The 15253-nt window shown below is 44.6% G+C and overlaps 1 protein-coding gene across 1 annotated transcript in view; it reads right to left on the bottom strand.

Moving 5' to 3' along the window:
* Window positions 1-1550: 1550 nt before the first annotated feature.
* ITGA9 (integrin subunit alpha 9) overlaps window positions 1551-15253 on the bottom strand; it is a 241922-nt gene continuing 228219 nt past the window's right edge. The window contains exon 28 of the mRNA XM_081834755.1: window positions 1551-2913. Within this exon, the coding sequence (XP_081690881.1) occupies window positions 2815-2913 (99 nt within the window). The 3' untranslated portion in view covers window positions 1551-2814. The remainder of the gene's footprint in view (window positions 2914-15253) is intronic.

Genomic DNA, 15253 nt, shown 5'->3' with positions numbered 1-15253 from the left:
ACAAAACCTTACTGATAACCAGTGAGGTCCAATGTGTAAACTGCTGGATTTTGTTATAAATCTCAGCTGAACCATGGGAATATTTCTTTATCTAAGCATAGGTTTCTGATCTGACCTTGGACAGCAGTCACAAGAACAAAACAAAAGATAGATGGCAACAGGGAAAGTGACAGATAAACAATCATAAAATAACCAGGCATTAGATAATGGGAGTTTCTTTTGTTTATATTTATAAGATCTTGACTCCCCAGTTCCTTCCCATTGACAAAGGACTACATATCAGTGAAGTCAGGGTAGCCAAAGGAAGACATTCATTGCTGCTTTCTTCAGTGCAATATGCCCTACGAACAAGGGTACATAGAAGCCGAAATGAGCGACAGTCCCTGTCATTTGGTTGCAAGGAATAGTTTGTCATCTATAAAGCATGCCACACATTGAGAGGGGGGAGCAAAGTGATTTTGATAGACATGCAGCCCAATCATTTAGGCTGCAGTCCTAGAACCAGGCAGCTGGCAGTAATCCCCATTGAACTCCATGGGATGTGTGGGTCAGGGCTGGCCCGGCCATGAAGCAGACTGAGGCAGCTGCCCATCCCTGCTGCTAGAGAAGGGAGGAGAAACAGCAGCTTCCAGCAAGATCTTGCAAGATCTCATGAAACTTACAAGCAATCTCGCAAGAAGTCCATTAGTTCTTGCGAGATTTGCCAGAAGCTGCCGCCCTGCAACCCTCATAAGTGAGGTTTGGGCAGAGGGGCAGTGGAGCGGGCGCAGCACCTCCCCGTTTTGCCTAAAGTGGTGAAATGGGATGAGCCGCCCCTGTTCTGAGTAGACATGTACAGAATTGTACTGTTACAGCATCCATTTGAGGAACATAGGAACCAGACCATTGGCCCATCTGACTAATCTTCAATGAACAGAAGCAGCTCTCCAGAGTTTCGGACAGGGGCACTCCTGACAGTTACATGGAGATACCAGGGACTGAACCTAGGATTTTAGGCATGCGGGACAGATGTTCCACAACTGAGCATCTCTGCCCTTCCCCATAAAAGTAAAGGGACCCCTGACCATTAGGTCCAGTCATGGCCAACTCTGGGGTTGCGGCGCTCATCTCACTTTATTGGCCGAGGGAGCCGGCGTACAGCTTCCAGGTCAAGTGGCCAGCATTCTGGCGATCCAGAGCAGTGCACGGAAATGCCGTTTACCTTCCCGCCGGAGCGGTACCTATTTATCTACTTGCACTTTGCCGTGCTTTCGAACTGCTAGGTTGGCAGGAGCAGGGACCAAGCAAAGGGAGCTCACTCCATCACGGGGATTCGAACCGCCAACCTTCTGATCGGCAAGTCCTAGGCTCTGTGGTTTAACCCACAGCACCACCCATGTCCCTCGCCCTTCCCCATACTCTGCCATTAAATACAGTTTCTTCACATCCCTCAACCCATGCCTTCTTTTCCCATGACCTCTCATTTTCCTTTATCTTTGATCTAGACAGAGGATGGTACATTTAAAAAAATAATAATAGACCAACCATTTAAGGGAAGGAAATTGCAAAAAAAGAAGAAAAAAGTTTCTTATTTTATTCTAAATGGAATTTCTGAATTTGTCAACCTGAATCCTGCCCTTACACATCAGGCAGGCTCTATATTCAACCCTCTTATACTAAGCACAGCTCAGAAGCTGTCAACAAAGTTTCAGGATGCCTCCTGTCCATGCTGCCTGCCTGAGACTGCAAAACCAGGAGGGGCTGTCAATCAAGCGGTATTCAGTTTGGTGCGTCACTCGCTACCCAAGCCATGCTTGAAGTGCAAAGAAATGGTACCACTCAGGTCCTACCTAAAAACACTGCTGGGGGGTTGTTCTGGGAATTGTAAAAGGGCTGCTTCTTATTTTAGAAAAGGGTCTCCTAGGGAAGGATGGCGTGACATATCTGCATCCAAGTGGGAAGGGAGATTTAAAAGGGTGGTGTATTTTCAAAACAAAACCAGAATGTGACATACTTTATAGACCGATCCCTGAAAAGCAGAATCACACACACACACAAAATCCAATGTGAGCAGCATTTATGGTTCTTTAGCTCCCAACTCAAATATTTTCCTTCCCTCCCCCCCCCCACCTTTTTAATGAAAGGATTTTGGCTTAGTGCCACTGAAGGCTTTATATACAACATCACCAAGGCTAGTGGATTGCGTCCGTAGGGTGCATCTCGTTTCATTTGCTTGCCTCTTCTGCACTGAAGTTCAAATGTACAGTATGGATGATATATGCATGTCCAAGACTTCGGCTGGATATCAGTGCTTTAAGCTGCGGTCCTATACCCGCTTACCTGGAGGGAAGTCCCATTGAATTCAATGGGACTTACTTGTAAGTAGACGTGTACAAGACTGCACTGTTAGTGAACTATATATATATATAAAGCTATTCAATAGAAAACATAAAACATTGATACAAATATATAAAAAGTCAAAATCAGTATAAAAAGCTTATATTTATAAAAAATACTTTTTTTAGGCAACAGTCTTCCCCTGAGGGTATATACCACAAATGTTGGATTCATAAATATTGTTCTGCACTGCAGCTCAGTTATCAAGGTTCATCTCTTCCAGGAAGTACAAATTGCTCCAGTCACCTGACATGCCTGCAGTGGTTGCCTCAGAATACATTCCCTAGCTTAAGATGATGATGAACAACAGCGTCAACAGAGCCTCCGAAAAATCTGGAGAAGATTCCTTCTTCCACATATGGAAGATACAAGAGCAGGATCAATAGGGTAGCGAGTGTGTATCACATGAACGGGCTTTCAAGGTTCCCCTCCAGAAGCTTACTGACTTTTCTGCACCCAGTCCCAGCTGTCTTCATTCTCTTGCCTGTTCTTCTCAGCCTCAATGATCTCTTTGTATTTCCTGCGGAAGAAGCCCATCTGCAAGTGAAAAAGAAAACTTTGTGAAGAGTGCATTTCTGATACACACGCATCACAATTTGCAAAGTCCTTAAGATGAATTTTTTGTACTGGTGTTCCAGTACAGTGGTGCCTTGCAAGACGAAAATAATCTGTTCCGCGAGTCTCTTTGTCTAGCGGTTTTTTCGTCTTGCGAAGCATCCCTGTTAGTGGCTATTAGCAGCTTAGAAAAAGGGGGGGAAAGGGAAAAAACTCGCAAGACTCGCAAGACGTTTTCGTCTTGCGAAGCAAGCCCATAGGGAAATTCGTCTTGCAAAGCGCCTCGAAAAACGGAAAACCCTTTCGTCTAGCGGGTTTTTCATCTTACGAGGCATTCGTCTTGCGGGGCACCACTGTAACTTGAATGGGACTTGAGGGAGGATTGGATGGTACAATACCTTGTACAGATGTGCATGCAGTGGCGTAGCGTGGGTTGTCAGCACCCGGGGCAAGGCAAGTAATTTGTGCCCCCTAACCCGTGGATTAGCGCCCCCAAACCCGTGGATTTGCACCCCCTAACCCTAACCCCCAGATGATGTGCCCGGTGCGGCCGGCCCCCCCGCACCCCCCACGCTACGCCACTGTGTGCATGGGAACAGATATCTGGGTTGGTGTTTGGTCTGAGGGATCCACAGTATCTATTTCCCCCTTCCCCCTTCCGCCTCTGACCCGGAAAGCTGTCTGTGGGCAAATGGCAGCTTCCTCGGCCTGAAAAGCGAGATGAGCACAGCATAGGTGCCTTTCACTGGACCTAACCATCCAGGGCACTTTAAAGGTAAAGGTAAAGGGACCCCTGACCAAACTGCTGTTCATTGCCTTTTTAATTTCACATGCATGTGCAAATACGATATATATGGTCATTGTGTTTGCATATGTGTGGTGGTGTTCAGAAAAAATAATAATGGATGGTTGTGGTTGCTAGCGTGAAAAGTGGCGGAGGGGGTTGGCAACAACAGTAGTGTCAGGACAATAGCTGGTACAGCAACAAGAACAGTTGTTGTTTCTTTCCCTGTGAGCAGGTTGTATTATTAAGATCTGTACTTACAGCTAATCCTCAGATTTCTTAGGCCAGCAAATAATTGGTTAGCAAGAGGCTTACCTCCTACACCACAATGCACAATTCCACCAAGTTGCTGCTAAACACAACTCCCTCAGCCATGAATCGTACCATCTCCCAACCTAATGTATGTTACAGAGTTGCTGTGAGGATAAATTGGGTGAGGTAAGTCCGCTCACCCCTCTTGGTGCAGCAGCGCTGCTGGACGGAAGAGGCTTCACTGGGGCCACGATGGTGGAATTCAAATGGCAGTGCCCTTCCTGATAGATGGAGGGGGCATAAGCCTATCAGGAGCCGGATCTTAGCCTGCGCCCTGCATTGGCGAATGGGGATGCAGGCTAGGACATGGGCGGAGTCAGGGGCGGAGCCAATGGAGCCGATTGTGGGCTTCCCTCAGATCCGCCCCCTGCCCATTTAAGCAGTCAACACCTGGGACACAGCCTGTTTGTTCCTGCGCCGGGTTTTCCCCCATCCCACCCACCCTCAGTTTACACTGATAGGCAATGACTTTGCTGTGGCTATGGGGGTCACCCTTGTTTTGGATGGAGGGGAGGTTGTAGTCTCCGCCTGCCCCTCCAAACGCTGGGGTATCCCGTTAAAGGGATCCGGGGGGAGTGGCCATGTCCACATGCCGAGGGGGGCCAGGGCCGAAGGCACTCCCCCAGACGGCAGTCCCTGTGGGGGTTACCCTATTCGATGTAAGTCTTAGGAACCCTCGCCTGGATTGACTATGCATCACTTCTGGCAGGCAGGCCAGAAGTATCTAGATTGCCCCATGCCCAAGCCAAACCTCTTACATCTGTATTCAATAAAGTTGTGGCCTGTTTTGACCCAAAACCCAGTCTTATTGGTCTCTTATTTATATGGGTTGGGATATGGGAAGTCCGATGCCTTGTCCTGCAAAAAATATACACCACCTTGTGCCCACCTTTCTTCTGAAGAAACAAATGCATAGAAACGAGAGGAGTTTCTCCACACACACAGAGCTCAGTCCAGAAATCAACCTGAGTTGAGAGGCACTCCTATTAGCAGAGGCTTCTCTTGTCAGCGGTTCAAACCAAATTTCCCCTGAAGTTGCATTTGGAGACGTTTAAAAACCACTGAGAAATGTTGCTAATCTGACAGATTCTTCCCTTTCAAGTTCTTCATGATGTTTCCACATTCTCAGTGACTCCTCACATTTTGCTTTAGGATACATTTGGCAACAATGCTTAAAAGTGAGTATGGGGAAACGGGGAGATGTTGCTACTCACATTAGGATTCATTTATTTTTTACACTTCCCTTAGAGATTCTTGCAGATCTTTCACCTCAACAGGACCTTCCAAAATGACGTCTGTCAGGGCTGCCTCTAGGTCCCAGCTCACAGAGGACCAATGCCAGGCTGATATTATGTACAAAAGTCTTTATTGAAGTATAATTTCCATTTTAAAGCCAGAGCGTGCAACCCTACGTCTAGACTCTAGATCGGCGAAGTCCTATCTGAATCACTTCCCCTTCCGCACCAGTTTAAGATCCTAGCCCTGCTCCACCTTCTGCGCTGTTCTCTCCTCCTCTGGGTCCTCCTGCCCTCTGGGGCATTGCCCTTCCTAGACTCTTCCGACGCTGAGTCGCTTAGCTCCTCCCCCTGCCTCCGGCGTGCTTTAGGACCCGGTTCCCAATCCTCACTCTCTGCTGTCCCGCGCTCCTGTACATTTGAACTTGCCTCTCGCGCCAACCCAGTGACCTTTCTCCTAACCGTTACACTACTTCTGTCACTGCTTCCCTCTTCTGGGACACTAGCCGGATCTGACCCCCCCCTCCGTTGTACGACTCTCCGAGGGAGGCGTGGTAGACTCTGCCTCGTCTTCTCTCCCTGGTGGGGGAAGTACTGGTCCCGATGCCTGGGACCCTTCCCCCCCACTCTGCTCTGGTGGGGAAGCTGGTCCTGATTTCCAACTACTACTCTGGGAGTCCCTGCTCCCCCCTTGCTCCTGGGGCGTTCCCCTTGGGACCCCCCTACCCCTGGCCACTGGCGCTCCCTTCTGTGAATCTTCCGATTCGCTGGAGAGGCTCATGGAAGCCCTCGGACCACTGTCTCCTCCTACACTGCCCTCGTATTCCTCCCCCTCGCTCTCCATCTCCCATCTTCCCTGTGCCTCTGCTCCTGAGCCCCTGACAACATCCATTTTCATTTTAGGAAAAAAATTCAAGAGCACTTCTTATTTTAGAAGAGTGATGTTGAAACTACTTGTATCTAATGATCCCCTGTAGCAGGTTCCCTCAACTTTGGCCCTCCATATGCTTTTGGCCTCCAACTTCCATGAACCCTAGCTAGCAGGACCAGTGGTCAGGGATGATGGGAATTGTAGTCTCAAAACATCTGGAGGGCCGAGGTTGAGGAAGCCTGCCCTATAGCTAACAAGTTTTATACTTCACACATGATAGTAATGTGGGGTGAACTGTCCAGGAGGGCAGCACACTTGTATGACCATAGGCTTGTGAGGGCAAACACCAGAAACTTCTCCTGCCCAATGGGAGCTACATAAGAACACATTTTTTTGTGCTTTCTCTTTCTAATGGGAAATCATATCTGCTGCCTTTAAGGGAATTTCAAACCCTTCTGTTCAATGAAGAAGTTGCAGAGTTGCCATTTTTGCTGGCCATTTAATATTAATCAGTAGTTTTACAAGTCCCCACCCCTGACTAAAACAATTTGATTTGTGTGAACATTTTGAGTCTTCTCTTCCTGACTGGGATTTTTATGTCCTTCCCATAAACAAAAATGATTGCAATAAAGAGGTTTGGGTAACCGTTCAGGAGTAATTACTCAAACATAGCAGCATGCCATTGCAATCATTAAGTCAATATTTTGTTCATTGTAATTAAACATTTATGTTATTCCTACTGTTTTAAACCTGCTCTCACCCTCCTGCAGGGTGTGATGTTTTCGCCTGCCTCCATCAGTCAGATGTTATTAGCCTCTTCCCCAGAATGGAACATATTTAAAATGCCTTTGTACATTAGATTTGATCCAGCTACGGTTCTATTCAACATGGCTTTTAAACCGAAAATCTTTTATCAAGTTAAATACTGAGCAAAAGTCCAGAATTCCCTTGTCTGTGACCTTTTTCAGCTCTTTTTAATGTGATGCTGGGCATTTGGGAAGAGGTTATCCACATGGTGTTCCTGGCACCAGTGTCTGCTTTAAACTATGGACCACGTTGTAGGGATGGCTACCAACTTAGATAGCTGGGAGACACAAAGGGGGAGGGGAGAGATGCTGTCGTGCTAATGTCCTGCTTTTGGACTCACCACGGGGAGAACAGCATACTGGATTAAATGGAAAACTAGAATGTCAGAGAGAAGGTTTCTGGCTTCCAGTTCTCCCTAAAGTGTGTGTGTAGGGAATGTAGGGGTGCACTCTTCCCACCTTGGATCAAATCTATGCTTCCAGATATCATAAGAAAGCTGCAGAGATAGTGCAGGATAGTGCACACCCCGGAAATGATCTCTTTCAGCTTCTGCCTTCTGGAAGAAGGCACAGGGTTATAAAGACTAGGACTAGAAGAAGAGAAGAGTTTGGATTTGATATCCCGCCTTTCACTCCCCTTCAGGAGTCTCAAAGCGGCTAACATTCTCCTTTCCCTTCCTCCCCCACAACAAACACTCTGTGAGTGTGGCTGAGAGACTTCAGAGAAGTGTGGCTGGCCCAAGGTTACCCAGCAGCTGCATGTGGAGGAGCGGGGACACGAACTCGGTTCCCCAGATTACGAGTCCACCGCTCTTAACCGCCACACCACACTGGCTCTCTAGCCACCTGACTAGCCACCTGAGAAACAGTTTCTATCCAAATGCGATTTTGGTTTTGCGATTTTGGTTTTAAACACAGTGTAAGGTAGTCTTTATGGGAGTATATTGTATTTAATTATGGGGTATCAGAGTTTTTAGGGGACTAACCAGGCTGGGATAGCTGGGATAGCAGGCTTGTTGGTTTTTGAATGTCTGGTGTAGATTTTTTCAACTTCGTTGTTCTGTATGGGGCAATGACAGTAAAGATTATCGTATTGTAGGGAATTCCCACCCACCCTCACAGGAAAATTAATCATGAAGTTTTCTACTTGCCATCTAAAGCATCACTCTATACATCAGGGCTGCATAGACGTCAGGTGTGCAGGATCTCATTTATTAAAATAGACTCCAGAGACCAAAGTACAAAAGGCTAAAGAATTCAGAGCCCAGGAATTGAATACCAGGACTGAAATGAGCTCACAGCCTGTAGCTATTATGCCCCCACGACTTTCTTCATTTCAGCAGTATGGGGGGGTTTTTTGGCTGGGGGAGTTGTCTGCCATTTTGTTGTTACTGTTGTAAAGAAAGTGTGCGTCAGAAAACTTTGCTGACCTACTTCAAGGACAGCTCAATTGGTTGGAGTGTGGTGCTGGTAATACCAAGGTCACAGGTTCTATCCCCACATGGGAAGGCTGCATATTCCTGCACTCGAGGGGTTGGACTAGATGATCCTCAGGGTCCCTTCTAACACTACGATTCTAAGTCACTCAGAGATCTCTACAAGTAGATTCTGATTAAGGCTGGCTCTACCATTAGACAAAGGAACGCGGGGGGGGGGGTGCTGTGGGTTAAACCACAGAGTCTAGGACTTGCCAATCAGAAGGTCGGTGGTTTGAATCCCTGTAACGGGGTGAGCTCCCATTGCTTGGTTCCTGCTCCTGCCAACCTAGCAGTTCGAAAGTGCAAGTAAATAAATAGCTACTGCTCTGGCGGGAAGGTAAACGGCGTTTCCGTGCGCTGCTCTTGTTTGCCAGAAGCGGCTTAGTCATGCTGGCCACATGACCCGGAAGCTGTACGCCGGCTCCCTTGGCCAACAAAGCAAGATGAGCGCTGCAACCCCAGAGTCGGTCATGACTGGACCTAATGGTCAGGGGTCCCTTTACCTTTACCTTACCATTAGGCAAAGTGAGGCATCACCCTTAGCTACAGACTTCTGAACATGGAACAGTGTGGACACCATCTTGAAGTTTGCTTCAAGGTGTAAAATGCCCTGATCCTGATCCACCACCTGCCAATTCATGTTAAATAAGTCTACTCAGGAGTAAGCACCACTGAGTGCAATGGGACTTAGTCGCAGGTAGGGATGTCAGACAATTCTGGTGAAAACAAAACAGTGTGGAGACTGCCCACGTTCACTCATTGGTCTGATGTCTGGAACAGAAGTCAATCCAGTGAATACATTTGGTATTCGCTGTTGTTGTTCTCAGTTCTCAAATTATACATTACACCTGTCAATGCACACACAAACACACCAAGTGAATGACTTGCATTGCATTTAACTCTGTATCTAAATGAATGGGGTGGAATAATGTAACAATATAATTTATATGAGTTACATAATTAATTACTTAAGCTAAGTGAGCTTGCAACAGGGATGAATAGCGCAGTTTGGGGCAGAAGAGAAATTGCAGGGGAAGAGAAACAGGGCTGCATATGATGGGTACAACGCAGAATGGAAAACAATGCCTTCTTACATCCCTACTCCCAGGTAAGCGTGTACAGGATTGCAAGACTGTTCATATTGGGAATATCGTTATTACATAGTTACTTTTCAAAGTACTGAAACACTTCAACTATTCAATAACACAATTGCCACATTACTTGTGTTCCTAAAATATGCAAAGGCATTTGATTTATTGTCCTTTAAAACTGCTTGCGGAGCCCTAAAGGTGCCTCTTCTTCACGCAAACCGCATACTTTGAACATTAAAATCTACACTTGTAGAAGTTACGATCAAAATTACAGAAATGCATTTTAATTTCCTCCAGGGCCAAACAAGCAAGAGCAGACTCTTTCCTACTGTTCTTTTAATAAAAAAATGTCGGCTTGCGAAACATCTGCTTCAGGAATTATCTTTAAAAGTTTGTTGCAACAATTTCAGGCGCTTGTATTATTTCACAACTGGATCAAGAATATGTGCACAGGGCTTCCCACAAGCATTAAAATGAGTTGGAAAAGTTAATAAATATTAATGAAGCATGAAACCGAGAATCTACAGGTGATCCTGCTAGGAAACCAAAGATTTGCTGCAATCTCTGCTGCTGTTGACTTTGCTGTAATCTCTGTTAAGTGCTCTGAAACCAGGCCAGAATTAGAGGGAGATCAGCAGAGATAAGGCACTCTCATATATGCATTTAATTGAAACAAAATTCTTTAAAGTGTGTGCTTTACCATTTACAGCTAACATGCAAAATTAAGGGACAGCTCCAATATTTGTCCAGCGATCCACTCACAACATGCAGATTCCGAAAGATAATGAAAAAATGCATGGCCCAAGAAAAGCAAGAATCTTGATAGCATAGGGAATCTCCCTTCTTTTAACTTGAAGCCTTTGGTTCGAGTCTTACCCTCCATAGCAGGAGAAAACAATATAATTAATGTATGGAGATCTGGGCTTGCGGATTCCTAACCTTCTGCCCCTTGTTCATATAACATCTGAAAAGGGCTCGAATCAGTAAAAGATAAGACGATCAAGGCTGATTAATTAATGATGGTTCAGAAAGGGTCTCTCTTCTCCAGTGGTAATTTGGGTGGCATAAACTATGTGTGGGATGTATCTTGTTTTAGGGGTGGGCCTAGCTTATTTTTGTAGGTTTCGGGGGTGGAACATTCCTCAAGGCTTTTTGTGATCTTTGTGAACTTTTTAACGTTTGGAGGGGAGGGGGGCACTTAACTGACAAATACAGGTCAGGAGAGGGCTTGGAAAAGAAGAATTTCGAAAAGAAGTCCACAATAAGCCTGCAATAAGATACAGCAGTGTCCTTCCTTGAGAATGGCCCAGTGGGAATGCAATGTCTTCCCCCCGAAGCTTTTCTGATTAATTAAAAATGACTGGTCCCACCTGAGATGACTAAACATGGGGCAAGGGGCCAGCATTGATCCTATTAGCATTGAATATATTTTGGTTCTGTTGTTTTGGGTGAGCATAAAGACAAATCAGATCAATAATACAATGTTTTTTGGGAAGCGGGGTCAAAAAGATAAAGGGAAAGCAATTTTGGGGAGAAAAAGCATCAGATCAACAGCAAGAACAAAGACTGGTTTTTTGTCTGTTTGTTTCCCCACCCCTAAGAAAGTGTGTATGTATCTCACCATGCATCTATTAAATATTTCTAGAGAGATTTCCATTTCACCAGTAATCAACACAGTACATTTGGGATGTTAAGGGCATCTGTTACAAAATGGGTTGCATTTTAGCTCACATTCCAGAACAAACAGGCACCATTCACTGTTTCAAAGTACTGCCTTACAGGTATTCTAACTGCTTCCTGGCTTGCAAGGACATACCTCTCTAACTCAGTCTTAGCTCAGCTCAGCTTGTTAGTGTTTACACTTTCTCTTCATTTGCAGTTATTATTTATTATAATTTCTCCCCGTCTAAGCACTGGACAATTTGCCAGTGCTATTTCTGTTCCAGGTGAAAGTGATGGTCAGGCTTGTCATTGTAAAAAGTGCACTATTTCTGAATATCCCCCATTTGATGCAATTAGCTTGATTGTACAAAAAGTCACCTCTCCCATATTCACAACATGCAATCTGTGTTAAGTATTTGGCAACGGTTCAAAAACCTGTTGCTTTATTCTGGATAATTCTTTCCATCTGCAGATCATTGCTCTATGAAAGGAAAATAATGAGTATTAGTTGCCTCTGAACCACCAATCAATGTCAAGAAATAAGCAGGGGGAAATCAAAATAAAATCTGCAAATAAAAAATTATTAATAAAAAAGAAATCAACAGGATGGGCGGGGTAGGGGCGAAGAGATTTGGACCCACTTCCAGGAAAATGAGCATTATAACCTGAAAATGAGCATTATAAATTGGGGTAGAATTTTCTGAAAATCACAATGTCATATTTTTCTGCACTGATCTTTCGTTCCCCACTGCTACCTTTTATTATATTTCCTATTCATTTTTCTTTTATTCAAATATTAGACGTGTGCAAGAAAATGAAGTCAAAAGCATTCTTCAATGCTACAAAAATGTTGCAGTACTATAACAATACATTTTAACTAGTTTTCACCACTACAGCTATTTTTTAACTTATTATTATTACTATTATTATTATTTACATTTCTATACCGCCCTTCATCCAAGGACCACAGGGCAGTTTAAAATATCAAAACACAAAAAAATATATAACATAATAAAAATAAGCATAACCCCCACCAAATGAAGATTAAAAGGCCATCGATTGTTTAATTATATCAATTGCTTCCAAGCCTGCCTTTTTAAATTATTGTCATTTAATCCAGTTGGTGCCATAAGCTTTTTCGTCATTCACAAATCCTCTTTAAAATTCATACATACAGTAGAACATGAGACATTCTTCCAAATCTAGACATGTTTTTCCTCTGAAATTGTCATCAACATATCTCGTTTCCATTCTACCCGACCACTGTGTCCTGATGATTCCAAAACAGTTATAATCTCATATATACTACTCAGAGTACCTTTAACCTGATTATCAGATGCAGTTGATAACTCAAACTTTGTTGGGTCTCTTAGTGAACTGAATGTTCTTATGTGTGTGTAGAAGATACATATGTTTGCATATGACTGTGCATACAATTAGGTGCTCCATCTATAATACTATGCTATGCTTTATTGGGCTCCATGATCACTGCAGATGGTGACAGAAGTCACGAAATTAAAAGATGCCTGCTTCTTGGGAGGAAAGCAATGAGAAACCTAGACAGCATCTTAAAAAGCAGAGACATCACCTTGCCAACAAAGGTCTGTATAGTTAAAGCTATGGTTTTCCCAGTAGTGATGTATGGAAGTGAGAGCTGGACCATAAAGAAGGCTGATCGCCGAAGAATTGATGCTTTTGAATTATGGTGCTGGAGGAGACTCTTGAGAGTCCCATGGACTGCAAGAAGATCAAACCTATCCATTCTTAGGGAAATTAGCCCTGAGTGCTCACTGGAAGGACAGATCCTGAAGCTGAGGCTCTAATACTTTGGCCACCTCATGAGAAGAGAAGACTCCCTGGGAAAGACCCCGATGTTGGGAAAGATTGAGGGCACAAGGAGAAGGGGACGACAGAGGACAAGATGGTTGGACAGTGTTCTCGAAGCTACCAGTATGAGTTTGACCAAACTACGGGAGGCAGTGGAAGACAGGAGTGCCTGGCGTGCTCTGGTCCAGGGGGTCACGAAGAGTCGGACACGACTAAACAACTAAACAGCTAAACAACAACAATATGCTTTGTGTTGTACAGAAACAAAGCCAAAGGAAAATCTGTCCCCTGGCTTCAACATAGCATGATGGTCAATTTCCATGCTTCAGGGAAGCAGCAAAAGCCACCTGACAACTTCTGCTAACAATTCTCCATGTTTCCCAGTGAAAATTGAAAAGCAGAACTGAGCATTGTCGCCACATAGTACTAGCAATGTAACTGAGTCCCAGCAGAAATGGCACTAATGCGAAGTTTGAATGCAAAAGTCAATTCCCAGATCCTTTAGCTAAGCAAAATCAACATCATCCAGTATAGTTACACTGCCATCTACTGAATTCTTTAAATATAACTTTTTAGAGGTGGTAAAAATTGCATTTCTGTTTGAAGCATAACTAAAGGCAAGTTGGGAATTAATTTGCAGGCATTTCAAAGGCGGGAAATAATGCAATAACTAAAATGCAGATTTTAGTCTTTGAAATCTCTCTCTCCCTGCCTTCAAAAATAGATGTCTCAAACCCAAAATAGGCGGCTGGGACTAAACAGCAATTAATCACCACAACAAGAACAGGCAACCAAAGGTTTAAATATCCACTGAACTGCCAAAAGAAACAGCTCAGGAAAAGTGAAAGGGAAGGCACTGTATAGGGGAAAATATCCTTTCCATTCACAGATTCAGAGGATGACCAAGAAGATAAAACTGGTGAAATACTTATATGCCAACAAGGTGAATACTTCCACTTTCTTGGAGTTATTTACTGAAATTTTAGTAGTTACAGATACAGATACTTCTGAAGACCCTTCCGTTTCCTATGTATGATTGTCATATTTCTACATGTTGGGATTATAGGGTTGTATTCAGTGCAGCTGAAGCAGAGTTCTGTTGGTGCAACAGGACTTCTGTTTCTTCTGCTCTGCCTATACCTACGAAAAAAAAAAACTCTACTCACTCCTCTGGCGCTGATTTTTAGGGTGCAAGGTGTGCTGGGAGGGACAGGAGAGGAAAAGGAAGTTCCACTGCATGAAAGGAAGTCTGTTGGATGAGTATAACTGCAGCATTGGAAAGAGTCCTTAGTTAAGGTTGGAACCTATGCATGTTGACCTGACAATATTTCCTATCCATGTCCCTTTGTGCACATTCCCTATGCCATGGGAATGTGCACAATCACTGCCGCATGTGCACATTCTCTATTCAGCCCATATTAACTACAACAACTGCACAAAAATAAAACATGCCCCCTTCTCCCATTCACCTGACACTCTTTATCTATGTCAAGAGAGTACAGGGAATCGGAAGGAGCAGTCCTTCATACAAACAAAATAAAGATGAACTATTTTTTTAAAAATCTGTTTCGCTTAATATTACACATTTGGACAGTCATCTGCATCTTAATAAACCATGGTTTGTGAAACCATGGATGAGTTATGGCTATACACTCCAACCCTGCCCTGCTGCCACTGGCTTTGGTACATGTAATGGTGTAGGGTGGTTACTCGTGTGTAAACTGCCTCCACTTCAATTAGATCGATTGCTCAACCATGTTTAGGGTTAGAGCTCGCCCTCCGTGACCTGCTAGTCACTTGCAGAATCCGTCAGTGGGCGTTTCTTGAACCTCTTCCAGCATAAAAGCTGCTTGACCCCAAGTCTCCGCCTATGTTCTCTGCGCGGAACGCGTCTGCGCAAGTAAGGGGAAGGCAGGGGCGTGCCAGCACTCTCTACGCTAGTTTCGCTTGAAGGGTCTTGGAGCCCTGACGCCACTTCCTCCATCTCCCTCTCCCTCTCCTCTCTATTGGTGTCACGCTGAAACCCTTCCCCTCTGCTGGTTCCCTCCCCGGCGTCGCTCTGGTGCCCTGCCTCCATTTCTCCCTTTGATGTCAGTTCCCTGACAGTACAGAAATCTTGACTTGTGTTAAGCTTGAGTTCCCGATTACATCCAAACTGGGAAACTGGCTTTATGTCAGTTAACAAACCAGGACAAGAAGCTCAGACTTGATCATGTGACAGGAGGGAGAAAGGAGGGAGGGAGGAAGGAATGTACA

The sequence above is a fragment of the Podarcis erhardii genome (genome assembly GCF_964252035.2).
Source record: "Podarcis erhardii genome assembly, chromosome: 12".
NCBI classification, from domain to species: Eukaryota; Metazoa; Chordata; class Lepidosauria; order Squamata; family Lacertidae; genus Podarcis; species Podarcis erhardii.
This window is presented reverse-complemented; position numbering and strand designations above follow the sequence as displayed.